This window comes from Centrocercus urophasianus, unplaced genomic scaffold (assembly GCF_019232065.1).
Source record: "Centrocercus urophasianus isolate 14NV4802_14NV808 unplaced genomic scaffold, USGS_Curo_1.0 seq_832, whole genome shotgun sequence".
NCBI classification, from domain to species: Eukaryota; Metazoa; Chordata; class Aves; order Galliformes; family Phasianidae; genus Centrocercus; species Centrocercus urophasianus.
Window position 1 is genome coordinate 1 of NW_024885458.1, and position 26,286 is coordinate 26,286.

The 26,286-nt window shown below is 60.5% G+C and overlaps 4 protein-coding genes and 2 non-coding genes across 12 annotated transcripts in view; 5 read left to right on the plus strand and 1 right to left on the minus strand.

The window, feature by feature from the left end:
- The first annotated feature begins 175 nt into the window (after positions 1–175).
- On the plus strand, positions 176–17,176 carry EIF4G1 (eukaryotic translation initiation factor 4 gamma 1). 4 transcript variants are annotated; one of them, XM_042838554.1, is made up of 32 exons: positions 176–287; positions 1,200–1,308; positions 1,419–1,505; positions 3,371–3,544; positions 3,852–3,951; positions 5,683–5,795; positions 6,663–6,755; positions 6,834–6,900; positions 7,255–8,172; positions 9,160–9,248; positions 9,449–9,635; positions 9,943–10,076; positions 10,289–10,426; positions 10,639–10,812; positions 10,907–11,104; positions 11,366–11,512; positions 11,601–11,837; positions 11,913–12,017; positions 12,378–12,531; positions 12,623–12,723; positions 12,810–12,912; positions 13,043–13,133; positions 13,797–14,053; positions 14,145–14,260; positions 14,409–14,581; positions 14,711–14,836; positions 14,920–15,001; positions 15,190–15,288; positions 15,381–15,515; positions 15,595–15,676; positions 15,747–15,887; positions 16,009–17,176. In XM_042838554.1, the coding sequence occupies exons 2-32, from the start codon at positions 1,234–1,236 to the stop codon at positions 16,188–16,190; spliced, it is 4,878 nt and encodes a 1,625-aa protein (XP_042694488.1). In that variant the 5' UTR covers positions 176–287; positions 1,200–1,233; the 3' UTR covers positions 16,191–17,176. The 4 variants fall into 4 exon arrangements, with proteins under 4 accessions (XP_042694488.1, XP_042694489.1, XP_042694486.1 ...); XM_042838555.1 differs by having other exon boundaries at positions 10,307–10,426; positions 13,031–13,133; XM_042838552.1 differs by having other exon boundaries at positions 177–287; positions 13,031–13,133.
- On the plus strand, positions 9,293–9,369 carry LOC122171162. The gene has a single exon (XR_006171921.1). It is a non-coding gene; the product is annotated as a small nucleolar RNA SNORD66 (small nucleolar RNA).
- LOC122171163 lies at positions 10,477–10,549 on the plus strand. The gene has a single exon (XR_006171922.1). It is a non-coding gene; the product is annotated as a small nucleolar RNA SNORD66 (small nucleolar RNA).
- Positions 17,177–18,498: 1,322 nt separating the features above from the next.
- Positions 18,499–23,261, plus strand: FAM131A (family with sequence similarity 131 member A). The gene is given in 7 exon segments (XM_042838549.1): positions 18,499–18,565; positions 18,568–18,600; positions 19,996–20,126; positions 20,555–20,648; positions 20,734–20,916; positions 21,367–21,495; positions 21,619–23,261. Coding segments are annotated over 7 exon segments (1,086 nt in total). The 3' UTR covers positions 22,068–23,261.
- A 142-nt stretch (positions 23,262–23,403) lies between these two features.
- LOC122171156 (heat shock protein beta-7-like) lies at positions 23,404–24,539 on the plus strand. The gene is made up of 3 exons (XM_042838551.1): positions 23,404–23,530; positions 24,055–24,206; positions 24,327–24,539. Exons 1-3 carry the CDS (start codon positions 23,404–23,406, stop codon positions 24,537–24,539), a joined length of 492 nt encoding a protein of 163 aa, XP_042694485.1.
- Positions 24,540–24,599: 60 nt separating this feature from the next.
- Positions 24,600–26,286, minus strand: part of CLCN2 (chloride voltage-gated channel 2) — a 10,713-nt gene continuing 9,026 nt past the window's right edge. For all 4 annotated transcript variants that reach the window (XM_042838546.1, XM_042838545.1, XM_042838547.1 and 1 more), the window contains 5 exons: positions 25,986–26,036; positions 25,562–25,600; positions 25,381–25,485; positions 25,222–25,308; positions 24,600–25,148 (listed from right to left, as the gene is read on the minus strand). In XM_042838546.1, coding sequence (XP_042694480.1) covers positions 24,957–25,148; positions 25,222–25,308; positions 25,381–25,485; positions 25,562–25,600; positions 25,986–26,036 — 474 coding nt within the window. In that variant the 3' untranslated portion in view covers positions 24,600–24,956. The remainder of the gene's footprint in view (positions 25,149–25,221; positions 25,309–25,380; positions 25,486–25,561; positions 25,601–25,985; positions 26,037–26,286) is intronic.

The following is a 26,286-nucleotide window of genomic DNA, read 5'->3' on the forward strand; positions in this document are numbered from 1 at the left end:
CCCTTCGGGCGGTGCTTCGGGCCTGTAGGGCCGGGCCTCCGCCGCCTGCAGTGCGGCCCGAGCCCGCGGCTCGGCCCCGCGCCGGGGGGTGGCGGCGGCGGGGCAGCCCTGGGCCTGAGTGGGTCTGGGGGCCCGGCAGCAGGACCCGCGGCCTGACCCGGCCTCTTGCAGGGCCTCGGGCTGACTGTGTCTCTCCCCCCCCCTCTCTCCCCTCCTGCTGTCCCAGTCAGTCGGATGAAAGGTCTCTGCAGGCCCGCTCAGTCGGCCCAGGTTTTTCCCGCGGGGGGGTGAGTATGGGGTGCTGTGCAAGCACTGGGGGGCCGGGTTGCGGTGTCCCTCCCTCCGGGCCCAGGTTTGTGCCGGTGGCGGGTGGCCCGGTGTGGCTTTGTGGGCCTGGTGGTGTGGCTGTCCCCAAGAGCTGCTGTCCCTGCTGTGCCTTAAATCCCTTTGGTCTTCCATTAACCGGGGCTGTCAGTGTATATGGGATCGGGTCCCATCCAAGCACCTGGATGGCATCTGGGCTGATGGCTGTGTTTGGTGCTGGGGGTCCTTCTGAAGGTTGGCCATCCCCATGCCTGGGGGTGACTGAAAAGTGAGGGGGATAGCCTATGCCTGGCTTACCATGGGACAAGGGGGCTGGCAAAGGGGCTGGGGGGCCGGCAGGGCCATGAGTGCTGACACAGCCAGGCGTCATGTTACAGGCACCGCTCATGGTGCGGTATGGCTGGCAGTGAGTCCCCCATCCTAACGCTGCCATGGGATGTGGGGATCCCTCCTGGGGTACAGCTCAGGGGGCACCTCCTCTCTCCTGTTCGGATGCCCTTTGCTCTGGGGCAAGGAGTATGGAACAGGGTACCAAGTCCCTCCTGGGACCCAGCTGTGTCCCCGAAGGCAGGAGCGGCGGCAGTGTGGTGGCAGGGGGGGACGTGGGAGCTGCTCCCTGCCCTCCCCGGTAGGCGTTTGCGGCATGAGCTGGGCTCCCGGCACCACCAGCAGGAACAGGTTTGGCCGGCCAGGGGAAGCGCTTAGTAGGTCAGCCGGGGTGGAGCTAGGGCACCCCGGCGTCAGCTTCTGCCCAACTCCACCCCAGCTCCTGGAGCTTCTCAGAGGGGCTGCATTGCCCCGTTTCAGGATAGGAGAATACTGCAGGCTGCAACGCAAAAAATACGATGCCATTCAGCTTATGCCTGTCCCCGCAGATAGCAAGGGGATCCTTATGCACAACCACATGAAATGAACAAAGCTCCACAGCCCACAGGAGGAGCCCCGACAGCCCCGCACCCTGCCCCTTCTCCTGGACTTCCACAGGTAACAAACAGCCCCTCCGATGGCTTTTGGGGTGGGAGGTGCCCAACTGCCTCTCTGATTCGGGATGAGGCTGCTAGAGGCTGTGGTGCCCACTGGTTCCCTCCATGCAGTCAGCGTTCCCACCTGGTCAGACGGCACCTGTGATTTTTAACCCGACACCGACCTCACAAATGAATACGCCTTCTCAGCCGCGACAGGTAAGGGGTTTAGTATGGGAAGAGGAAGTTTTGGGGAGCTGGTTAGGGTCTGCAGCCTCCTGACTGAGCAGCCCACGCTCTTCCTGGTTGGCCACAGCAGTGCTGGGGATGCAAGGAGCCTGATCCTGCCCTATGGGGCTGGTGTGCACCTACCCCAAATCTCCATCATGATGTCCCTTCTCCCCAGCTCTGGGGTGAGGGCAGACAGCTCCTGCGGGGCACCCACCAAGTGACCGCTCTTCTCTCCTTCCTCCCCTTTCCAAACCTTGCTCTCTCCTCTCTCAGTTTCCAGCAGGGCCTCGTGCTATTCACCAGCAGGTACTAACCAGTCCCTACCCTGCATGCTGAGCACCCGGGGCAGCCCCAGTACCTGGCACTACACAGAAATACTTGGGGAGCACGTGGGGAGCTGCATCAAGCCGTAGGGGGGAACAGGCTGGAGAACAGAGGGACACCTGCTCAGTGGGATCAGCTGGAGGGGTTTCACTGCAGCATCCCCAAGTTCCTTGGCTGTTCTTGCATGAAATCTAGTGCATGTGGCTGTGCCTGTGCTGGTCTCGGCCCAGGCCGCTGCTTCTGCCTGTGCCCTTCTCATCCTTTTCCTCCCTCTCTCTCTGGGGTTGGGGTCTCCTGAGGCAGCAGCTGTGCCGTGCTGTTGGTCTGTCCCTGACTAATGCAGAGCCCTGGGAGTGATAGTGACTTTCTGCAGTGTACCCAGCATGTCCCTTAGGCTGTGGGAGGCTGCAGCTATGGGAGGGCTGGGACCTGACAGCCCCAGGAGGTGATAAAGCTTTTGTGCCTTGCAAGCTGGATGTATCCCCCTGCATCCTGCCTGCAACACTATGGCTGTCCCTCCTGCCTTTCGCGGCCCCTGGGAGTGTGAGCAAAGGCTCTGTGCCTCGATCAGCTCAGAGGCACATCTGGGGGCAGACCTAGTGATATCCACAATGTGCCGGGTCCCCTTGGCTCCATGGGGACCTCCAGAGGGGAAGGCAGCTCCCTGTGTCCCCCAGCATGGGTGGATCTGGGATGTGGCTATCGTGCTGGGAGTCCGGCTGCTGCTCCTCCATCCCACAACACCAAGCTTGCACTACCACCCCTGTTCCCCCTCCCACCACCCATACCCATGTCCCATCTCAGCGCGGCAGCAGTAACTCCTGTCTCTCTCTTTCCCCTCTCCCTCTGTATGCGTGCACTTGCTATCAGGGAGGATTCAGGTCTCTCCAGGTAACGCTTTCTCCTTGCTCCAGCCTTGCCCCACGCACCGGGCGTGCAGGCACCTCCTTGCTTGCTGCCTCTGCTCCCCAGCTCTGGGGTGCTGCCACCCAGCAAAGCAGCGGGCAGGGAGGCAGGGGCTGGAGGGAGCTGCTGGCTCGGTGTCCTGGCTGTCCCGGCACGGTGCGGCATGGCACAGTGGGACTACAGGTCCCAGCATTCAGTGCGAGTGCCAGCCCCTGTTGCAAGGCACGCCGGGACCTGCCGCTGAGCTGCGTGCAGCCGTGGCCGGCTCCGGGCGCTGGCGCTGCCGGCCCTGTTGGGCTGGGAGTGGGCTGTGCTGGGCATGAGCTGGGTCGGATGGAGCCAGGTGGCCCCCCCGCAGGTGCGTGGGGCAATGTGGGGTGCCTGGAAGGGGGGTGTGGGGGAACCGCATCCCATAAAGAAGGGGGGGGGGGAGGGGGCTCCCCTCTTTAAATCTCTACCCAGGGGTGCACTCTGTGCCTAGGATGAGTTTTGGGGTGATGGGTGCTGTGAACCTTCCACCCCCCAAATTCTGGGGTAGGGAGGGAACCTGGCTTGGTTACTTTGGCACTTTGGCAGGGGGGTGCTGGTGCTCTGGCCTCACTGCGTCCCTGTCTCTCCCAAAGCATTTCTACCAGAACAGGGCCCAGCCTCCCGCCAGCGCGTCCCGCGTGCAGAGCAACACGACGGCCCGGCCTGGCCCTCCTGCCCATGTGTATCCAGCTGCTTCCCAGGTGATGATGATACCCTCCCAGATATCCTACACACCTTCCCAAGGAGCCTATTACATTCCCGGACAGGTGAGGGCTGTGCCCCGGGCTCTGTGGGAGGGCGCTGGGGTGGGCCTGAGGTTGGAGCCCAAATTTGTTCTGGGGAGTGGAGGGAGTTACCCTGGTTTTCTGAGCTGTCCCTGACTCCATCAGAGTGTTGTCTGGCTCTGCGGAGGGGCAGCACCCACGGGGTTCTGTATGCTGACCCTGGATATGTGATGCGTGGCTTGTGTCCTGTGCCCTGCCGTAATGGCACACTGATTTGGGGCATGCGCAGTTTTGGGGTGCGCCTGTGCCCTGCTGGGGATATAACCAGCTTTTTTCTCCCCCATTTCAGGGTCGTTCCACATACGTTGTCCCAACACAGCAGTACCCGGTCCAGCCCGGTGCCCCTAGTTTTTACCCTGGAGCCAGCCCCACAGAGTTCGGAACTTACGGTACAGACTGGGGGGATTACTCTGCTGCCATTGCTCTTCCATCCACAACGCTTCGTCCCTTTTGTTCCCCTGACTCTGGCCTCCTTGCAACCCCACAAATTGATGGGCTGAGCACAAAATCCCTCCGTCTCTGGGTTTGGTGAGGTGCCTTCTGTGACTTCTGACACCACTACGTGCTGTTTTGGGATTTTGGCGGTGCTGTGTGTCTCCCAGTGCAGCCCTGAAGGCCATGCATCGTGTCCCACGTGTCCACCCACCTCCTCCTTTTCCAAATCGGGATGGATTAATGTTTAACTGCCCAGGCAGAGGGACAGGGCAGACTTTATCCCCTCTCCCCCTTGGCTTGCAGGCTGGCGTTGAGCAGTTGTTTGGTGCTGCCTCCCCTCCCTGAGCCAGCTGCATGTCCTGGGTGAGCAGGGTCTGGGCAGTGGCTGCTCCACGCCTGCCCTCTCCCGGAGCTGGGGAGCGATGGTATAAGCAGCCCCCCCTCCTTCCCCCGGCTTGTATGCGGCCACCCGGGCTGTGACTATATTTAGGCTTGGTCCGTCCGGGAGGCCTGGCAGACACAGAAATGTGAGCTGAGGCCTCCGTCCCGTCCCCGGTATGGCAGCAAAGCAAACCGGGATGGAGAGGGGTTTCTCCTGAGCCAGGTACGTGCTTGTTCCTCCCTCCCTTTTGTCCCATCAGCCCCTCGGAGGGAGGAGGTGGCCCCATGCAGTGGCCAGCTGGGCCCAGTCCCAGCACTCAGCCCAACGCCTTCCTGCTCCATAGGGCCCGGAGCCCTGCCTCCCCGGGTGTTTTTGTCCCCTGGCCTGCAGTCTTAGGGTCTCCTTCTTCCCCATCTGCTTAACTACCCGTGGGGTTTGAGGCCCTTTTGGTGCTCCCCCAGCCCATCACAGGGATCCTCTTTTATGGCTTCATTGTTTCCCCAATATTTGGCCCCAACCACGTGCTGCTTCCCTGGGCAGCCAGGCTGGCTCTGTTTCTCGCGTGTGTCACCAGAATGGGGGGAAGGTGGCCATGAGTGTGTTGCTGAGTGAGTTCTGTGCTCAGTGTGTGGCTGGGAAATGCTAGAGCGGGGAGGAGGCCAGGGTGCAGCTGCCCCTGTCCCTCCCTGTGCTGGTGTTGCAGTCACTCCCTGCCTGGGGCACAATGCAGCCCTGCTTGATGCTAGCCCTCCCTAAGATGCCTATTGCATGGGTGACCTGGGAGGAGCACGGCACCTTTTGGGGGCTGGATCAGGGCCTGGTGCTGCCTCCAGCCCTCAGCACCGCTCAGTGCTATGAACTCAATTTGCAGGGGTCTGAGCAGGGAGCCCAAGGGTGTGAATGAATGGAGGGCGTGGATGGGGCTGTGTGGAGCCGCCCTTAGAACTGCTGCTGGCCCAGGGGAGATAAGGGAGCTGGCAGGAAGGCAGCACCCATGGAGCCAGGGCTCCTGTGCCCAAGCATGGTTCAGCGTCCCGGAGGGACTGGCGGTGACCTGGAGCCGGTGGGCACGGCTGGGTGTGGGGGCGGCGCAGGGACGCCGCGTGTCATGGGGAAGGAATTTGGTCAGGCCTGTCGGGTGGGTTGGGGTGATGCAGGCCAGATGCAACCGGGGTTCTCTGTAGTGTGGTGTGAGCTCCCCCAGCTCCTGGCGGTCCCCCTGCATCTGTGGGAGTGGGAGGACTGGACTCGGTGGATGCACGCTGGACACCTGCCGCCTCTCACGCTCTCCCCTCTCCTCCAGCGGGTGCTTATTACCCGGCCCAGGGGGTGCAGCAGTTCCCGGCGGGGGTCCCCACTGCTCAGGTGATTGTGAGCCAGCAGCCACCGATCCCCCCAAAACGAGAGCGCAAGACGGTAAGAGCCGTGCGCCTCTGGCGTGGGGGAGATGCGTGCTGGAGATGGGGATGGTGCCAAGCCTAGCATGGGGCACGCTGCCTGTGCCGGCTCTTTCCTGGCTGCCTGCTGTGCTCGGTGCGCAGCACACCAGCTGAGGGTGGTATGGGGCTGTGCACCTGGGTTGGGGGGCTCGGTGGGTGCCGATGACCTTGGCTGTCCCAGCGGGCAGCGTTGTGCTGAGTCATGGCTCCAGGGGGGCGGGTGTGCCGCGGCTGCCAACTGCTGTCTGCTCCCGGAGATGCCGGTGCTCAGAGGCCTTGTGTAGGGCCTATTTATAGCGGGGAGCTGAGCAGCTGCTGGCCCCGCACTGCACTGCAAGCTGGGGGGCTGGGGGTGCTGCTGGGTGGGGGATTTCTACAGGAGTACTGATGGAGAGGCATTGGTGCTGCTTAGGCTGTGCTTTTATTGGGACCTGGCAGCTGGTTCTGTTTGTAGACGAGTGAGCAAGAGCCGTGCCTCCTCTGTGTACTGGACCCACGCATCCCACCATGGTGCACTGCAGCTCGTGCTGCACCCACGAGCTGACTGTAGGGATGTGGGGTGCCCGCAGCCCCTTTACCAGCATGGTGCTGCCTGTGGTCCACCAAGCCTGGAGGCAGGCACTGTTCTGAGCACAGTGACGCCCTGCTGGCTCTGACTGCTTGGTGGCATCTGAGATGCACCCTGCCCTGCACCATCTCTTCTGGCCAGGCAGTGGGACAGCTCCCTCTCTGAGAGGCTCTGTGCCCTGTAGCGAGGGGACATGCCACTGGCTGCGTGGCCCTTGGGTGCTGTGTTCCCCACCTCACTGACAATCCCCCTCTCTCTGCTCTGGCCTACGGACAGATCCGGATACGAGACCCCAACCAAGGTGGCAAAGACATCACTGAAGAAATAATGTCTGGAGCAAGGACCTCATCTACCCCCACCCCTCCCCAGGTCGGTGGCCCTCATTTTCCCAGCTGGGGTGCTGGGAGATGCATGGTGTCCTGCTTGACTCCCTTTTTGTCCCCTTAGGCTGGAAGCGGTTTGGAACCCCAGGCCAATGGAGAAACCCCTCATGTAGCAGTTATTGTCCGGCCAGGTACGTGCACACACTGGGGCCTGGCTGTGCCACATCGCTGCCTGGCACAGCTGGTGCCAGGCCCCGTGCCAGCCCCACAGATCACTTGGAGCTTGTGGGGACGGACATGTTCCCTGTGTACCTGGAAACCAGTGTTTCCACTGTTGGTTCCAGGAGAGTTTGTGGGGACTGTCTTTGCTTGGCCTGGCTGTACCCTGGGCACTGGAGGACCCCCATCATCCCCGTTCCCCGTTTGTCCGCTTAATGTGGGTTGGCGCATCTGTCCCTTCCCCTACTATTGATGGAGATCTGGGATTTAGGGGGATCAGGGCACAGCAGGGGTCAGAGCCCCCACTAACACCTCCTCTCTTGCAGATGACCGCCCAAAGCCTGCGCTGGTGGTGAGCAAACCCGTCTCCCTGGAGCCCAGCAAGTCAGCGTCCCCGTCGCCTCCCCCTCCCCTCATCCCTGAGGTGGAGCCCGTGGTGATGTCAACTGTGACGCTGGTGCCAATGGAGCCCCCCGTGGAAGCGGACACTAAAGTGGAGCTGGGCGAGGCGCCGCCCGACCTGCACCAGACGTTTAGCGCTATCACTACAGTGCCAGGGGCTGGGGAGCTGCCCCTCGTGCCCCCACCTGACATGGACACGGCGGCTGTGGTGGAGGAGGAGGTGGCAGAGGAGGAGGAAGACGTTGCCATTCCTCTCCTGGAGCCCACATTGCAGGCGCCCGCCCTGCCTGAGGTGCCATCGGTGCCTGCTGCCCCCCTCATGCCAGCCGTGCCCCCGGTGCCAGCTGCGCCATCGCCGCCGCTCGTTGTCCCACCGGTCCCTGAAGCACTCGCCAAACCCGCCTCTCCCAGCCCCCCGCCACCCCAGGAGGAGCCCTGCTCTGAGCCTGTCGCCGAGCCTGCTGCTGAGGCCAATGGGGTCTTAGAGGAGGTGCCCGAGCCGCTCCCCGAGGCACCCGTGTGCCAGCCGGTGCTCGTGCCCGTATCGGAGCCTGCCCCAGTGCCCGCCCCAGCTCCCACCCTGGACTCCCCCATTGTGCAGCCTGAAGAGCTGCCCTTGCCCAATGGGATGGAGGGCTCCAGCAAAGCGGAGCCAAGCGAGGAGCAGCCTGAGTCGGATGTCAGCCCCATCTCGGAGCCCGAGGAGCCAGCGCAGCCTGGCACCCCCACCTCCCCCCCAGCAGAGGAGGAAGAAGAAGAGAGCGAAGGCCCTGCTGAGGCCCAGGAGCGGAGCTCAAGTCCGGCCCCTGCCCCGTCGCAGACCTTGGAGGCGACTGTGCAAGGTTTGGGGTGCTGTGGGGGTTATTTGGGTGGGGTCCTTGGTATAGGGATGTGGGGAAGGCGTAGAAGAGGGGGATGGGGCGTATCACCATGGGATGTGACGTGGGTATGGTTTGATTTGAGATGTGTGAGAGTGCCCTGGCTCACAGGGCTAGGGGACACTGGGACATGTGGATGTGTATGGGGTGCCTTAAGCATTGGTGTGAGGAGGATGTACTGGGGTTGTATTTGATGCTGTCCTGAGACTTTGGAGGTGTGTGCTGGGGATGGGTATTGGATGGATGGAGATGTGCTTCTGAGAGACTGTAAAATTACAAGGATTGGAAAGTATATAGGAACCCTTGAGAGGAAAATGGGGTGCCTTGGGGTTGTGGGGGAAGATGCTCTATATTGTTTTTTGGGGGCACTCCAGGCAGATGCGTGGAAATTAAGCAAGGGGGCTAAAGGAGGTTCGTGCACCCTTGGGTTGGGTGGGGGAGACAGGGCGTATCCATAGAATTATGGGTTGTAGAAGCACAGGTTTTCTTAGGAAGGCATGGGGTGGATGTGTTTTTGGGGAAGCGTATCTGTGAGGTAGTACATAGGTCTGCTTGGATGCTCGTGCATCCTGGGGTGTGGGGTGTATGGGAGGAGAGGTACACACAGCAGTGTCTGTGTAAGGGAGTTGGGGCATCTGTGTGCACAACCCTGAGCAGGGGCAGGAGTGCTGTGAGGATGGGGAGCCCCCGAGGCTAGGGAGTGGTGTGGAATGTGGTGCTGCATTATAGCACAAAGTGAGCAGGGGTGTGGATAGGGAAAGGTACGGAGTCCCTGCGTGGTGCTCTGTGAGCCATCGGTGCATCGGTATAGTGGGTGGAATGGGCTGTGAAAGGATCCTGTCCTCATATTGCTCAGTGCTACTGGGGCCTCACCAGTGATCCCAGAGCTGGCACTGGGTCGTGTGGACGCTGTGTCGGTGCCCAGCCCTCACGTCTTTGCCTCTTTGCTAGTTGCTGTGTCGGTGCCAAAGAAAAAGCGAAGGATGAAGGAGCTGAACAAGAAGGAGGCAGTAGGCGATTTGCTGGATGCCTTTAAAGAGGTGAGTGTCCCAAGGCACCTGAGGATCTCTTTGCATCCCATCCCTTCTTGTGATGAATTCTACTTTGTGCCATCGTGTCTGGGCCACTGATGCTCTGTGATGGTAAAGAGGATCTGAGGGGGCAGGACACCTGGTGTAGGACAGAAGGGTAGGGCTGGACTCTCAGTGTGACTGTTTTCCACATCGCTCTCCTGGTGTAGTCTCAGATCAGCGACAGTGCCTCAGAAGTGGAAAACAAGCCTCCCCCTCCCATGCCTGCCCGTGAAACAGAGGACGCAGCCCCCGCCCGTCCCCAGGAGGAGTCAGAGGAGACGTGGGAGGAGAAGGAGGACAAGCTGGCCCCAGAGAAGGGCAAGGCTGGGGACCAGAAGTACCGCTACAAGGAAGGTGAGCTCTGCCTGGGCCTGTGAGGCTTCTGATAGGAAACACCAACTCAGGCTCCAGAGATGGGGAGGCTCTGGGTGGCATGGGCCAGCTGTCGTAAGGACCACGTGCTCCTCCTGTCTTGTCCTCAGACTTTCCACAGTGTTGGGGACAGAGGCTCTGGCACTTGTGTCTTGAGCAGGAAGCTGGTGGCATCAGGCTCTCTAAGCAAGCAGGGTTGTGTTTGTGGGGTGCCAGGGCAGGGCAGCTCTGTGGTTGTCTCAGCCCCAGCTCCCCAACATCACAGTCCCTTTTTTTTCTCCCACTGCAGAGCAGTGGAAGCCATTGAATCCTGAGGAGAAGAAGCGGTATGACCGGGAGTTCCTGCTGGGCTTCCAGTTCATTTTTGCCAGCATGCAGAAACCTGAGGGGCTGCCCCAGATCACAGATGTGGTCCTGGACAAGGTTGGTGCGGTCCTGGAAATTGGGGTTCGGGGGTTGGGCACCTCTGCTCTGCACCATCTGCTGTGCTCTGGGTCCTGCTGCAGCACTTGTGATGTGAGCAAAGCAGAGGGAGAGGCATGGGAAGCTCTTTGGGGCCATTTTTCCAGTTCGTTGTCCCGGCGTTGAGGCTGGGGGATGGATCCATTCCTCCTCTGCCCCCCGGGCATCCTCAGCCCTGTGTACCTTCGCAGGCCAACAAGACCCCATTGCGGGCACTCGACCCCATCCGCCTCAGCGGCATGAACTGCAGCCCTGACTTCACCCCCTCCTTTGCCAACCTTGGGCGGCCTGTCATGGGCAACCGGGGCCTGGTGAGTATCTGCCTGTTCCTCCTTTTGCCATGCTGAACCCCCCTGCCTCTCTGTGATGATCAAGCCTTCGAGCCACTGTGTCTGGGCCACTGACGTCAGTGATGGAACTGAGGATCTGAGCAGGCGGATGGGAATGTCACAGGAGCTTGCTGGCCTGGCCTGTCCACTAGAAGGGCTGGAACAAAGAGTTGAATTCCTTCTTCCTGTGTCAGCCCTCAGGGTTGGGTCCTCGCCGCTCGCAGCAGACTCAGAGGAAGGAACCCCGCAAAATCATTGCCACTGTGTCCCTCAATGAGGATGTCAAGCTGAACAAGGCTGAGAAGGCCTGGAAACCCAGCAGCAAGCGTGCCTCTGAGGAGGAGGATCCTGAGAACATCAAGACACAGGTAGGAGTCAGGGGCAGGCAGGCGATGCACCTGGTGCCCACTGAGGAGGGCGGGGAGATGCACCTGACTCTTGCTGACCCTGTTGTCCCTACAGGAACTGCTTCGCCGCGTCCGCAGCATCCTCAACAAGCTGACACCCCAGATGTTCCAGCAGTTGATGAAGCAGGTGATGGAGTTGTCCATCGACACGGAGGAGAGACTCAAGGGTGTCATTGACCTTGTCTTCGAGAAAGCCATCTCGGAGCCAAACTTCTCTGTTGCCTACGCTAACATGTGCCGTTGCCTTATGGGGGTGAGCAGGGGCTGGGGGCCTGGGATTTGTTCAGGACTTTTGGCCAAGCTCTGTAGGGTGCCAATGCCTCTGCATGGGGTGGGCAGTTTACCTCTAATATGAGGAAAAATGGGGTGTGTGGCTGGCAGGCTGAGCAAAGAATTGTGGCACAGCATCGCAAAGAGGTAAAATGTTTTTTCTCTGCTTTAAGCAGTAACCAGGTGTTGGGGATTTTGTGGGAGGCACAACTCACGCTCCTCTGGGCTGTACTTCTCCCTGCAGCTCAAAGTGCCCACGACAGACAAGCCCACAGTGACTGTGAACTTCCGCAAGCTGCTGCTCAACCGCTGCCAGAAGGAGTTTGAGAAGGACAAGGATGACGACGAGATCTTTGAGAAGCGGCAGAAAGAAATGGATGATGCCAGTGCTGTGAGTTGGGCTGGAAGCTCGGCTGGGGGCTGGTACCATGCCCTCAGGTGGCTCAGAGCTCTAACCTGCGCTGGTGTGACCCTTGCAGCCTGAAGAGAAGGCACGCATGAAGGATGAGCTGGAGGAGGCGCGGGACAAGGCCCGAAGGCGGTCCTTGGGTAACATCAAGTTCATTGGAGAGCTCTTCAAACTGAAGATGCTGACAGAGGCCATCATGCATGACTGCGTGGTGAAGCTGCTCAAAAACCATGACGAGGAGTCTCTTGAGTGCCTTTGCCGCCTGCTTACAACCATTGGCAAGGATTTGGACTTTGAGAAGGCCAAGGTACTCCTTGCCCTGCCCCATCTTGCTCTGCCCTGCTTTTAGAAGGAGTGTGACCATGATCCTGTGCCCCTACAGCCCAGAATGGACCAGTACTTCAACCAGATGGAGAAAATCATCAAGGAGAAGAAGACATCATCCCGAATCCGTTTTATGCTGCAGGATGTGATTGATCTCAGGCGGGTAAGGCCTGTCCCCTGCTTTGTTTCATGGAGCTGCTGGTCTGTCCTCTGAGTGCCAGCAGTCCGTGTATCCTTGAGAGCAGAGACGTGGGTATGTAAGCTGTGGCCAGCCCCAGAGACACCATGCTAGCTCCCAGCCCTTGGTTAGCATGGCAGCAGTAGTGGGCGCACAGTAACTGGCGGCTGTTTAATGCAGGGAGCTCCCGAAACGGAGCCCTTTTGTGCCAAAAGCTGCCACAGCATGCAGGGAGCTGTGGTGGCTGAGGTGGGTGGGCTTTGGGGACTGGACAGATAGGAAGGGGGAATGCCTCTGTCCTCCAGCTGTCTGAGTTCCCCTGCCCTGCTCCTCTGCCCTCTGCAGAATAGCTGGGTACCACGGCGAGGAGATCAGGGACCCAAAACCATCGACCAGATCCACAAAGAGGCAGAGATGGAGGAGCATCGGGAACACATCAAAGTGCAGCAGCTCATGTCAAAAGACAAAAGGAGAGGACCTCCTGGACCATCTATCAGCAGTGAGTGACTTAAGGCTACCAGAGACAGGTTGCTCTTTCTGCTCACTGCTTGAGGTAGGGCTGTGCCTGATCTCTGTCTCCTTGTGCCCAGGTGGACGCAGTAGCCTGGTTGCAGATGACGGCTGGAACACTGTGCCCATCAGCAAGGGCAATCGGCCTATCGACACCACCCGGCTAACGAAAATCACCAAGGTGAGGCTGGGGGGAGGAACGTTGTTGGGCTGCCTGGCCCCACAGTCTTGGTGCAGGGCCCGGAGCTGACTGTTCTCTGCCTTCAGCCTGGATTGATCGACTCCAACAATCAGCTCTTTGCGCCAGGCGGGCGGCTGAGCTGGGGCAAGGGCAGTAGCGGAGGGTCTGGCGCAAAGCCTGCAGATTCAGGTAGGTGGTGTGGGGCCAGCTCAGTGGTGCCATTGAGTGGGAATGGGAACCCTTTCTCCCAGCGCTTCCTGTACCGGGGATGTGCCGAACTCTGAGGCTCCCCTCTTTTCACGCCCAGCATCTGATTCAGGGCGACCGGCCACGAGCACCTTGAACCGCTTCTCAGCACTCCAGCAGTCCACCCCTGCTGAGAGCCCGGAGTCCCGTCGCGTGGTGCAGAGGTGAGTGTGCTGCTCTGGTGGGCTGGGGAAAATTCTCCAGGTTGGGTAGTGGTCAGTTGGCATGTGGATAAATGGAATCTGATGTCTAGACTGGAGTCATTCTCTGTGGCAGGATGGGGCTGCGGGCATGGGCTTGGTATGGGGTCACTGCATTCTTGTGGGAAAGGCAGACCTCATCCTGAGCTGCACAAGCCCAGGTGCCACCAGAAATGGGAAGGCAGATCTTTCTGCTGTAGCTTGGCACTCAGAGGATCGCATTTGGGTGCGGAGTGCAGCCTCAGGCTACCCGGAGTAGGCATCCAGGGATGGGCTGGAGGGATTCTTACAAAGACCATCGGGGATAATTGGAGCTGAAATGAGAGATCCCAGAGACTTGGATTTGTTCAGTCAGGAGAAGGAAAAGCCTACTGCAGCAAGGGAAGGTATGAGGAGGATGGAGCCAGACTGCCCTCAGCATTGCTGAAGGTCAGAGCAAAAGATGGCAATGGACCTGTGATGGGACAGGGAGTCTCTACCCATGAGGGTTGTCAAGTAGTAGAGGAGGAACTAGAGAGGGCTGGGAGTTGAAGTGGGATAGTGTTGCCTTGCATAGCTCTGCAGATTTTGGGGTCAGAGGAGCGTGGCAATGGCCTTCTTCACACTGTCCTTCCTCTTCCCATCCAGGGGCAGCTCTAGCCGCGACAGGTCAGAAAAGGCTGGGGACAGAGGGGACCGGGAGTCACGTTCAGAGAAGAGCAGTGACCGTCTGGAGCGTCCTGATCGGGGAGAGCGGGGAGAGAGGAACAGGTCTGCCGTCACCAAGAGGAGCTTCAGCAAAGAGACAGAGGACAGGAGCAGAGAACGGGAAAAGCAGAGTGGCCCTGAGGCTGTGCGCAAGACTGCTAGCATGTCAGAGGAACGGGACAGGAGCCGAGAGACGAGTGAGTTGGGGAGGAGAGGTTCCTTGGGATCTGGCTGCGGGCTGAGGCTCTGCCGGTCCCAAGCGGTGCCTGATGCTTTTACTCTCCTCAGTTAAACAAGAGCCAGCACCTCCTGCGGCATCACCCAAACCCATGCTGTCAGAGGAGGAGCTGGAGAAGAAATCTAAGGCGATCATAGAGGAATATCTGCACATCAATGATATGAAGGTGAGAAGAGGAGGTGGCCAGGCACCCACAGGATGTCATCCGCTTCTCCAGGCAGCACTGCTGTTGGACAGGTTGCTGGCAGTGCCAGGATGAGGAGCGGGGAGCAGGGGCTGGCTGTGGGGCAGCACTGACCCCTCTGTCCCCACAGGAAGCCCTGCAGTGTGTGCAGGAGCTGGGCAGCCCCTCCTTGCTCTATGTCTTCGTGCGGAATGGCATCGAGTCCACGCTTGAGCGGAGTACGATCTCCCGCGAGCACATGGGGGTCCTGCTGTGCCACCTGGTGAAGGCTGGCACTCTCTCCAAGGAGCAGTACTATAAAGGGTGAGGGATTGAGGCAGCTTGTTCCCAAAGCGCTGTTTGACCTGCCTTTGAATTCAACCCTCCTGAAGTCCCTCCCAGCTGAGGGCGCAAGGACTACTGGATCTCAGTGCCCTCCTCTCTGCCTTCCAGGCTGCGGGAAATCCTGGAGATTGCGGAAGACATGGAGATCGACATCCCACATATCTGGCTGTATCTCGCAGAGCTCATAACACCTATCCTGCAAGAGGAAGGTATCCCCATGGAGGAGCTGTTCAGGTGAGGGCTGTGCCCCTTTGCAGGGCTGCTTGTGGGATCCTGGTGGGGGCGTGCAAAACAACCACGTTGCTTGTGCTCTACAGGGAGATAACAAAGCCCCTGGTGCCCCTTGGGAAAGCCACCACACTGCTGGTCGAGGTGCTGGGCTTATTGTGCAAGGGCATGGTAAGTGCGTGCTGCTCACATAGTTGCCAGCTTATGTGTTGGGGCTGGCACATAGAAGGGATCAAAACCGTTTTGGACATGGAGAGAACGGTGGTGGGCAATGCCCATTGCTGTATCTGGGAACTGGGGCAGCTGGCTGCAGGATGGAGAGCAGTGGCACTGAGGGCTGACTTGAGGTTTTCTTGCAGAGCCAGAAGACCGCGGGCAAGCTGTGGCGGGACGGGGGCCTGAGCTGGAAGGAATTCCTGCCTGAGGACCAGGATGTCAACAAATTTGTCACAGAGCAGGTGAGAGCTGGACTGTGACCTCCAGATCCTGCTGCTGGGAGCAGCCTTCCCCTGTATTGCACCTAACAGCTTGCCTGTCCTGCATCCCCCAGAAATTGGAGTACACAATGGGGGACAACTCGGACACGCCAAGCTGCAAGGAGCTAACCTCAGAGGAGCTGTGCAAACAAATGGACAAACTGCTGAAGGAGAACTCGAACAACCAAAGAATATATGACTGGATTGAGGTGAGGGTGAGGGCAGAATGCCTGCAAGGCATCCTCCTGGCTCAATTAACATCTCACAGGCCCTCTTTCTTTCCTTCAGGCCAACCTAAGTGAGCAGCACGTCTCATCCAACACATTTATCAGGGCCCTGATGACATCCGTGTGCCATTCAGCCATCATCTGTGAGTACTGGGAGGAGGTGGGGGCCTGATGTGTCCTTGCAGCTCCCCTCTCACACCTCCTCTCCTGCAGTTGAGAACCCATACCGTGTGGATGCCCTGGTCATCCGCAACCGGGCCAAGCTGCTGCAGAAGTACATGCGAGATGAGCAGAAGGAGCTTCAGGCTCTGTATGCCTTGCAAGCTTTGGTGGTGAAGTTGGACCAGCCTCCAAGTGAGTGTCATGCACAGGGATGGACGATGTAGGGAGAAGGGGGGTGGGCAGGGGTGTCCTTGCCATCAGAAGGTGGCTGTTGGCTGGGGAGTAGCAGGGTTTTCCCTTCTATCCCATGCAGACCTGCTGCGGATGTTCTTCGATGCTCTCTATGATGAGGACGTCATCAAGGAGGAGGCCTTCTACAAGTGGGAGTCCAGCAAGGACCCAGCCGAGCAGCAGGGCAAAGGGGTGGCCCTGAAATCAGTGACAGCATTTTTCACCTGGCTCCGGGAAGCAGAGGATGAGTCGGACAACAACTGAGCAGCTGTGAGGAGGAGGAGGAGGAGGAAGGGGGGAGAGCATGGGGCACCGTGGGGTGTGACTCCATCCCTTCCCAGCCCTGGCCCCCTGGACTTGCTCATGCCGGGGCCGAGGGATCTGCTGTGCCCCCAACAGCATCCCTCTCTCTATTTCTCCTCTCCCTCCTCCCCTCGTCCCCGTTCTGTTGGCCAGGCCTGTACTAGTTTGTCACGATGATAATAAATGGATGCTGATGGAGGTGGCTGTCGCTGTGGGTCTGCTCCAGGCCCCTTCTGTCCCCCCCTCCCAGCACAGCACCCTGTGTCACCGGGAGTGGGGGCTGAGCCCCCCAGGCTTACGTCAAGGGGGGGGGGGGGAAGGGGTGAGATGGGGGGGGATGTCACCCCTCCTCTCCCCCCTCTTCTTCCTCCTCCCGCTTCCTTGCTGAAATATAGAGAGATTATATATATATAAACTTATTAAATTTGGGTTGGGGACAGGAGTGTGATTTCTCCCCTTCCCCTGTCCTCTCTCTATTCCCCTATCACCACCTGGAGTCCTCCCTATGGTTTTTTATTTTAAATATAAGTCATTCCCCCCAGCTCCTGCTATGACACCTGGGGAGGGTGCCGGGGGGCGGGAGGGGGGGGGGGACGAGGGGGGAAATGTGTGACCCTTTCTCTCCGGGCCAGGCTGAGTCCCCGTCCTCCCCCCAAAGCCCCCATCCTCCCCACCCCAAACGTTTAAGGCCACAATTGGGCAAAGCAACGGGGCGGCCCCGCATCTGCGTCCCCTGTATTTATAGAGCACCGGATGTGACGAGCCGCACGTGTAATTATTAAAACAAGGATTCAATAACTGGTCACGTGAATTTGTAAATAATTTTTTTTTTTTTTTGCTTTTTTTTTTTTTTTTTTTTTTTTTTTTTTCTTTATGGAGTATTTAATTGAAGATTTAAAGGCATCTTTTCACCTTAAAACTGGAAATAAAAGAACATTGCTAAATAATGCCCCGTGTGCCGCTATTGCCGCCTGGCCCTGTGCCCCCTGTCCTTTGTCCCTTGCCCCCTGGGTTGGCATGGGGATACCCCATGGAGAGCCACCCCAAGGCAGATGGTAGGTACCTCCCTCCTGGGGCTGGGTGGGAGGCATGGGCTGCTCAGCACTCCAGGGTTGGATGTTCCTCCGTGTCCCCAGACCCTGCTGTTCATGGGGCACAGGGGGGAACGGGCCTTAGCACTAACACATCAGGGACGATTTCCCCATGCCCAAGCACCATGTATCCCTCTCCCTGTGGGCATGGAGGTGGCAGGAGCTGGAGGGTCTGGTTTGGAGCAGTTCTGTGGCAAGAGGGGAAGAGATACAGTAGGCTGCTCCTACGCTTTTTGTCTTGGGGGATTTTCTCTCTGCACCCTTTGCAGTCTTCCAGTGGACATGGAGGCAAGGCTGGATGATGGCTCGGGGATGCAGGTCACTGTGGGGTGTCCTGGGGTCGAGGTGGCCCCTGGTGTGGGGTTGGCTTTATCTGGGGCTGGTGTTGTCTATGTTGGGCTGCTGCTTGCTGAGTCACCCTGGCCATAGCCTGGAGGGCCCAGAATAATTAACCAGAGGCTGTTCCCCAGATTAGAGGCTGATCTGGCCGAGCTGCAGCCCTGGCGGCGCTTAATGCTGGGAAACATTTGGCAGGGAACGGCTGAGCAAGGCTCCTGGGAGCCTGGGCCGTAGGGCTCCCCCTGCCCAGGAGCCGGCGAGGTCCGAGGTCCCTCGGGCAGGGGCGGCACCCGGCAGTGCCGGCAGTAGGTTCCAGGGTGAGCAGCCCTCTGCCTGCGGCGGGCAGCTCGAGGTTTGGGGCGTGCAGTGCGGCCTCCAGCTGAGCTCCGGGGGGCGCCGGTGCCGGAGGGTCCCCCGCTCTGCGGCTCTCCGGGGTGCCCGGGCTGCTCTCTGGGGCGGGCGCTGTCCGCGGTGCTGGCACGGCGCTCTCCGCGGTGTCCGGCCTTCTTCCCATCCTCCTCCTCCTCTTCCTCGTCTTCCTCCTTCCCCCTCCTCCTCTTCCTCCGCCCCCCCTCCCCCCCTCCTTCCTCCATCCTCCATCTGCCTTCATCCCTCCGCTCCTCTCTCCTTCTCCTCAGCCTTCCTCTCCCTCCCTTCCTCCTCCTCCCTCTCCTCCTCTTCCTCCCCGTCTCCCCGCCTCCCCTCTCTCCCTCCTCTTCCTCCCTCAGCAGTGACGTCTCTGGACGTGCCCGGTACCGGCCCGGCTCACAGCACCGTTCGGGGCTCCGGGCCCGGTGTCACCGTCCCGGAGGGGCTGCGGGCACGGCCTGGGGCCGCCCATGCGGTCGGGGGGCGATGCGGACGGCACGGAGCCGGCGGTAGTGCCCGCACCGGGGCCCCCCCCGGGAGCATGGGCTGCATCGGCTCCAAAACCACCATCGGTGGGTGAGCGTCGCCGGGATGGGTCTGCGGGGGAGGGGGGGGGGGGCGTGTTCGGAGCCGAGGGGGGGGGTATCGGGACCGTACGGGGTCTGGGGGGCGTGGGGGGGTTGCGTGGGTTATGGGGAGGCTGCTTTTGGGGATGCTAGAAGCTTTGGGGGTGGGGCTGATGCGGCGAGGAGAGTGTGGGGTGGTTGTGGGGTGTGGAGAGTTGTGGGGACTGTAGGGTTTGGGGAGGAGGTGCAGAGAGTTATAGGTACGCAGTACAGGAGGGATATGGGGATCTCACGGTTGCTGGGAGGCTTGGGAATTTATAGAGGAATGGGGGTCACTGGGGGGGGATATGGAGAATCTGGGGGTAGCGGAGGACTTGGAATCTATAAGGGAGTTTTTGAGGGGGCATAGAGGACTTAGGGATGCTGCTTGAGAGGAGTCAAGGGGCTTAGGGAGGGAGTGAGGACAGAGAAGGAATGATGGGTAGGTGGGAGGCTATGCAGGGCTGTGGGGGAGCCATGGGCTGTTTGGGGTTCAGGGGTTGGGCAAGAGTTATGGTCTAGGGTATTTCTCAGGGGCCTGTGGGGGTGTGGGAACCTGTGAGAGTTGGTGGGATTTACTTGGGCTCTGGGGGGCTATGGGGGCTGACAGAGGTGGAGGCAATGGGTGGTAGCAGGGCTGAGTGGTGACCCCAGGCTGCGGCTGGTACAGGCATGGTGGGGCTGTCCTGGGGGTGGCTATGCTGGGGGGGGGTCACCCAGGGGTGCCTCTGCCCATAGCAGATGGGGGGGGAGGGAAGTGATCAGCAGCTTCCCGTGAAGCCAGACTGGGTTGAGGAGCACTCTTTGCCCCCTCCATATCCCACCCCATGGCCACCTCACACCAGCCCGATACACCTCAGAGCAAGGAAATGAGGCTCTTCCCCAACCCCTGGGGTCCACTGCCTGGTAAGGAGCTGTGGTGCATTGGGAAACCCCCCCCAACACCGATACTGGGGCTGTCAATGCTGGGGGAGGTGGGTACCCCCCCTGTTTAGGGCCGTAGAGCTGGTGCAGAAGCACACCCCCCCATAACAGCCTGTCCCAAGCTCCCCAAACCCTAAACTCTACCCCAACCCCATCGGCATCCTACCTGCCTTGGCCCCATCCCAGGGACACCCGGCTGAGTGCCGCCACCCGCACTGTTCCCACCCCATCCCCGTTCCTGGGCGCGTGCATCCTGAGCTCCCACAACCCGGGCCAAGGCAGGCCGTGTTCCCACTCCTGGTGCCAGCCTGGTGCCGCTGACACAGGCGGAAGAGCTGCTTGGCCGTGAGTCACCCAGTGCCGCAGCGCCGGCGCTCCGTGCAATGAGATGCACCTGGCCTCAGCTGGGCAGATGGAGGCACTGAGCTCTCCCCGCAGTGGCCGTGGACACAACCCTGTGCGTGGAGTGGAAGGAGGTGAAAGCACTGTCCCCGCTGCGAGCCGCCCGACCGGCCCCGTTGCCCCGCCTGTTGCGCCAGGCCTCCTTCGACAGCCAGGACTTCCTCGAGGTATCGCCGCACCGGGGCCCTGCTGCCCGCCCTGCCCGGCCCCACAACCGGCTCACAGCCGGCTCTGACGTCAGCCCTGAGCTGGGCTGTATCCTGGGAGAAATCAGTCCACGGCGCCGCGTTGCCATGGCAATACGAGTTGTTGCGCGCCTCCAAATCCCACATCACTTCCCCATGGCCGTGGGCAAAGGGATTGGGAAGGGATGCCCCAGCACAGCGGGTGCACCAACAACCTTGTACATGTGTGTGTAATGCGTGAGCCGCGCTCGGTCGCACCAACTGCAGAGAGCGGAGCACATGTGCATATATGCAAGTGTACAGGCACAACAGCTGCATGCGCATCAGTACAAGTGCACGTGTGTATCACCACAGCGATGGGAGCGGGCACTTAGTGCATGCACGGCGTGACGCCCCTGCCCACACCACAGGTCAATGTTGAAGACACTGTCGAGATGCTGCCCAAGTCGCGGCGTGCGCTGACCATCCAGGAAATCGCCGCCCTGGCCCGCTCCTCACTGCATGGTAACTGCCCTGGGAAACGGGGGCAGGAGGGAGGGCGGTGGGGTCCCTGCATTGTCCCTGTGGTACTGATACGGCGTTGCTCCAGGCATCTCGCAGGTGGTGAAGGAGCATGTGACGAAGCCAACTGCCATGGCGCAGGGCCGCGTCGCACACCTCATCGAGTGGAAGGGCTGGTGCAAACCCGTGGAGCCACCCGCTGCGCTAGAGAGCGCCTTCAACTCCTACTGCCACCTGAGCGAGGGCGAGCAGGAGGCACGCTTCGCTGCAGGTGGGCGCTGCGTGGAGTCTCCGTGCATCCATCCACCCGTCTACCCATCCATCCATCACCATGTCCCCACTCATCCATTCACCCCCATGCCCCTGCTCATCCATCTTCTATCCATCCTCCATCCATCCCTCCCATGTCTTCACCCACCCACCCATCCATCCCTCCTTCCACCCACCCACCCAAACACCCGTAATTCTTCTTGTCCCCACTCATCCATTCTTTCTCATCCCTCCATCTATTCCCATGTCTCCAACCACCTGTCCCCATGTTCCCATTCATCTGCCATCCACCTCCATGTTCCTACCTATCCATCCATCCATCCTGCCCATGGGATGAGATGCCCTATCCTAGGCATGCTGTCCCTGCTGTGCTGATGTCCCCCCCATTCTCACTGCTGGCTGTGTGGGGGTTTGTGCCACCTCCCACTGTGACCACACTGTCCTGTGCCAGGCGTGGCAGAGCAGTTTGCCATCGCTGAGGCCAAGCTGCGTGCCTGGTCCTCAGTGGATGGGGATGACTCCAACGACGAGTCCTACGATGAGGACTTCATGCCATCCTCAGAGAGCTCCCTGCCAGCCGGTGAGCACCCTGGGGACTTGTGGATTGGGGACGGTGTCCTGCTGCCAGGACTTCCCATGGTGCCATCATGGGGCTGGCAGTCATTGGGATTCCTGGCTATGGGGCTGACCGCTGTTCCCACAGAGCATCATCCCGGTGCGGCGCTGCTGCGGGACCTGCTGCGGGGCCACTTGTGCCAGCTGGGAGCACGGCACAGCTCCTGTGAGCCTGAGAGTGACTCGTCGCGCACACTGTCCCCCGAAACCCTCTGCTCCAGCCTCTGCAGCCTGGAGATGGTGTCCCCCTCCGAACTCACTGCCAAACTGCTGGGCTCCCTGGGGGGTGAGCTGCCCCCCCCGAGCAGCCAAAGTGCCTTGCGGGGTCTGGTATGGCCCCGCTGCCAGGACTCGCTGTCCCCCATGCCCTATGCCGAGGCCTGCCTCTCGCCTGCCGAGGACGAGGTGGTGCTGAGCAAGGACTTCACGCTCCGCCGCAAAATCTCTGATGTTGCCTCCTCTGGGGTGGTGTCACTGGAGGAGGAAGACGAGGAGGAGGATGAGGAGGAGGAGGAGGAGGAGGCTGAAGAGCCGTGATGCCCTGCAGGGACTCTGCCTCTCCCCAGCACCGTGCCCCCCAGGACTGATGGGACCTGAAGCTGTGGGGCTGGCTGTCCGCATGCATCCCCTCGCCACCCCTTCGTGGGCACTGAGCCCCCCCACCCTGTTGGCACAGCTGAACCTTTCTGGGCTAAGCCCACAGTGCCCCCACTCTGGACCAGGGCTGGGGGTGGGAGTTGGGGCACAGAGGCTCTTCTTGCTCTCTGATGAATTTTATACTGTGAACTGCTGCCTTTGGACACGGGGTTCAGGAGGGGGCCAGGGGGGTGCCGATGTGCCACGGTGATGGAGGTTTCTATGCTTTTGTATGCATGTGGAGGCTGACATGGGGAGGCTGCAGGTGGGAGTGGGATGGGCATGACACCCCCCCCGTGGGAGTATCCCCAACCAGCCCTATGGTGGGGGCCCCCAGGTCTGCTGTGGGCCAACCCGGGAGGTGTGACAGGACCCATGACTGATGTCCCTGTCCCCAAGTTGCTCACCCCTAGCAGGGAACCAAGTGCCTACACGGAGGTGGTCGCCCCCCCTCGTTGTATCTGGAGGGCTGACACTCCAGTACAGGACCCCCAGCTGTCCGGGCACACCGTTTGGGGGAAGGAATGCCAATTTTCATTGACGCTTGCCCTCCCTTCCTGCATGGCACTTGTTCTTGTGGGGCCACTTGCCCACTGCATGCCACCCCTTGCCACCCCCCCATCCTTGCACCCCCCAGTGCCCTTTGCTCCCATGCTGCCACACACCCCCAACTCTGCCCTGTGCCACCTGTCGTGGGACCCCCACCTCTGCATGACCAAGCTGCCGGGGGAGGCTGATGCCACGGTGAGGGGCTCCCTGCCCCCTGACCCCTGTGCCACCACCGCGTATAGGGACATCAGCAACCCAGAGCAGGACCCAGGGATCCTGGCCCCAAAACCTACAGTGGGATGGGGAGAAAGGGGTATTTGTGTGCATACACCTCTGAGGGGTATGTGCACATGGGTACATCTCCATGGGGTGCCGGGATCTACCCCATGCCAGGGTGCCCCTGCCCCTGTCTCCATCCCACCTGCCCTCCAATAAAATCAGTGGTGTGAGTGCTGCACAGCTGCGTCTGCTTGCAGGAAAGGGGCCCTGGTGGGGTGGCAGGATGGCAGTGACAGCAGCGTCTCCTGCATGTCCCCCCATAGGGTGACAGAGAGGCCTCGGCCGTTATCTCGCATTCCTGGCCAGGCTACCGGGCTAATTATGGGCATGTGGCAGCAGGCGCCTGGCCATCCCCCTGCCCTGTGCGGGGTATTGGGGACAGGTTGGGCGGTGGCAGTGGCACAGTGACATGGCATCGCTCAGCTCAGCTGCTACGTACCGTGCTGAGCACATCAGCACCTACAGCCAGGGGCTGGGTGCCGGCGAGCCCTGCTTCGAGGGGGAGCGGTACCACTACGACACCTTCAGGTACCCAGGTATGGAGTTTGGGATGGGGGACCCCAAAATGCAGCCTGCTGCCCTGTGCTCAGGCACTGCCAGCCTGAGTTCCCCACGGACTGTCCTGTATCTCCCCTCCCACCCCCCCAGATAAGTCCCTTCAAGGGCTTCCCAGGGTCGCCAGGCTCATGGTGTCCCCTGTTCTCCCCTCCCTAAATCGTACAGAGACTCTCAGTGCCCCCAGAAACCCCCATGCCTCTTTCTCCCCCAGCCCCAATCTTCCTGAGTGCCCTTACATCCCCCCAGCCCCTGTGCACCCAGATCCTCAAGGTGACCCAGATGCTCCCATTCGCCCTTCCAGAGCCCTCACAGCAACACCCACCCCCCCTCCCAGCCTTCTTTCTCCAGACTTTTCTGGCCATCCCTATGTGTCCCCCTGTCCTCAGGCCACCCCATATTCCCTTCCCCACTTCTCCCTGAAGTCCCCCCAGTGATCTCAACCCCCCCAGTTCCCCCTCACCTCCCACTCCCTGCATGTTGTGCCTATTCCTGATCCCTGCAGGTTCCCCGGGCACCGTGTGCCCCTACACTCTGGGCACATGGGTGCAGGTGCAGGGTGAAACCTACCAGGTGGTGGCCGACGTCAGCCAGTTCGATCCTCCTGACATTGTGGTGACCACCTCCAACGGCCACGTTGCCATCTGGGCTGAGAAGGTGAGGACCCCTTCCTCCCTCCCTCCCTCCCCAGATACCATCATTTTTACCTGGCTAACTGGGAAGCAGCCTGCTGCCCGCCTACCACACATGACCATCTGATGCCACTGTGCCATGCAGGTGGCAGAGGACGGCACGGTGTGCGACACTTTCACCCACCAGTGCCGGCTGCCCGAGGACACGGACCCTCTATCGGTGAGCTGTGCCCTGACCGACGCCGGCATGCTGGTCATCACCGCCTGGCGCCGTGCCAGTGCCCGTCCCGGTGAGACGCCGCAGCCGCTGTACCGCAGCGAGGCAACACTGAGTGCAGGGACGGCACGGGGACAGTAATGGTGACCGTGCCCTGGGGCTCAGTGTCCCCTGCACACCTCCATGCTCTGGCAAGGTGGCTGTTTATAAAGTTCTTTAATTAAATTAATATAAAAATCTCTGTATTTACACAGGGGGATGCACAGTGGAGGGGTTGCAGGGTCCCCATTCCTGGCACCGAGGCACTGGGAAGGCGGCGACGACTTCTCTTGTCCCCATGTCCCTCGACCAAATGCTTAGAGTGCCCATGGGGGCTGTGGCCGTGCTGGGAGGCGACGGGGCTGGGAGGGGGCAGAGGTAGCAACAGGGGAAGCCTTGGGGCATGGGCAGGTTGGGGGGGCACCTGGCCACCCCATGGCACTGAAAGGAGGATGCCCATGTCCCCCATAGGGAGCCCCCGCAGCACCCCCGAGACAGGGTAGGGGTTTGGTGTCACCGTCACTTGCTGGTGTCCCCATCATCAGGGCCGGCCTCACGGGGCATGGGGTGGTGCTGGTGACGGTCCCAGAGCTGGCGCAGGTCGGTGGTGTCCAGCTCACCTGCACTGGTGCTGCTGCGGCGGAAGCTGGCGAGCGGCGGCAACACCTTCACCCCCTTGGCGGTCAGTGAGCCTTCGATGGCCTTGCGCAGCTGTGGGGCACCCCAGTGTCATCAGTGGGCAAATGGGGTATCCCTGTCCCTGTGCTCTGCCCCCCATCCTCACCTCCTTGAGGGACACCATGCCCACCAGGCGCCCGATGCTGGTGACGTACGCGTGGTCCAAGCCCAGTAGTGAGAAGATGGTGTGGGTCTGTAGGAAAACAGGGGGCTCAGTGGGGTACGCAGTGGGGAATTGGGGTGGGGGGATGCAGCAGGGACCCACCTTGTGCAGAGAGGTGCGCTCCACCAGCTGGAAGGGTGCGGGGTCAATCTGGGCGCTGCTGAAGTCCACATTCTGCTCCAGCTGCTGCTCTTCCCAGTCCAGGATCTGAGGCACAGGGAGCACGCTGTGGGACTCAGCCCCATGGCACAGCCCCAGAGGCAATCCCGCGGCCTGGGCTCACCTCTGCCGGCGTCATCCTGTCCCCCAGGTCCAGGTCCTCCTGTGGGAGAGGTGGGGTGACGCCGTGCCGGGCGTGCACAATGGAGTGATGTGGGAGAATGTGATTGGGCATGCCCAGGTTGTGATTGGTGGAGAGAATGCAGCCTGGGTTGTGATTGGTGGAGGAAAGTGAGGGAAATTCAATTGCTGTGATTGGCTGAGAGGATCCATGCTAAGATTGGCCAAGCAGATTTGGGATTGAAAGTTCCCGCGCCCTGATTGGCCAAGCAGAAATCGGGACGCATCTGAGATTGTCTACACAGACAGAGACCAAATGTGGTTGGCCAAGTGGAATCGTGCCAGGCCATGATTGGTTGAGAGGATTCAGGCTGGCCTCCAATTGGCTGAGAGCAGCTCTGCCCAGGCTGCCATTGGCTGCAGCTTACCGTTACGGAAATGCGGACGTGCTTGGCCTTGCGAGGGGCCTGGCCCTGCGCCTGGCACCATGCGGGAGAGATGGTGTTAGGGGGCATGGCATGGAGGGGGGCCAGGCTGGGACAAGCAGAGACAGGATGGGATGGGATAGGGCAAATAGGGATGGATATGGGGTGGGTCAAATAGGGATGGAATGGATATGGAAGGGAAGGGTCAAGTAGGAATGGGATGGAGTGGGATGGGATGGGATGAGAAAAGTTAAATAGGGATGGGATGGGATGGGATGGGATGGGATGGGATGGGATGGGATGG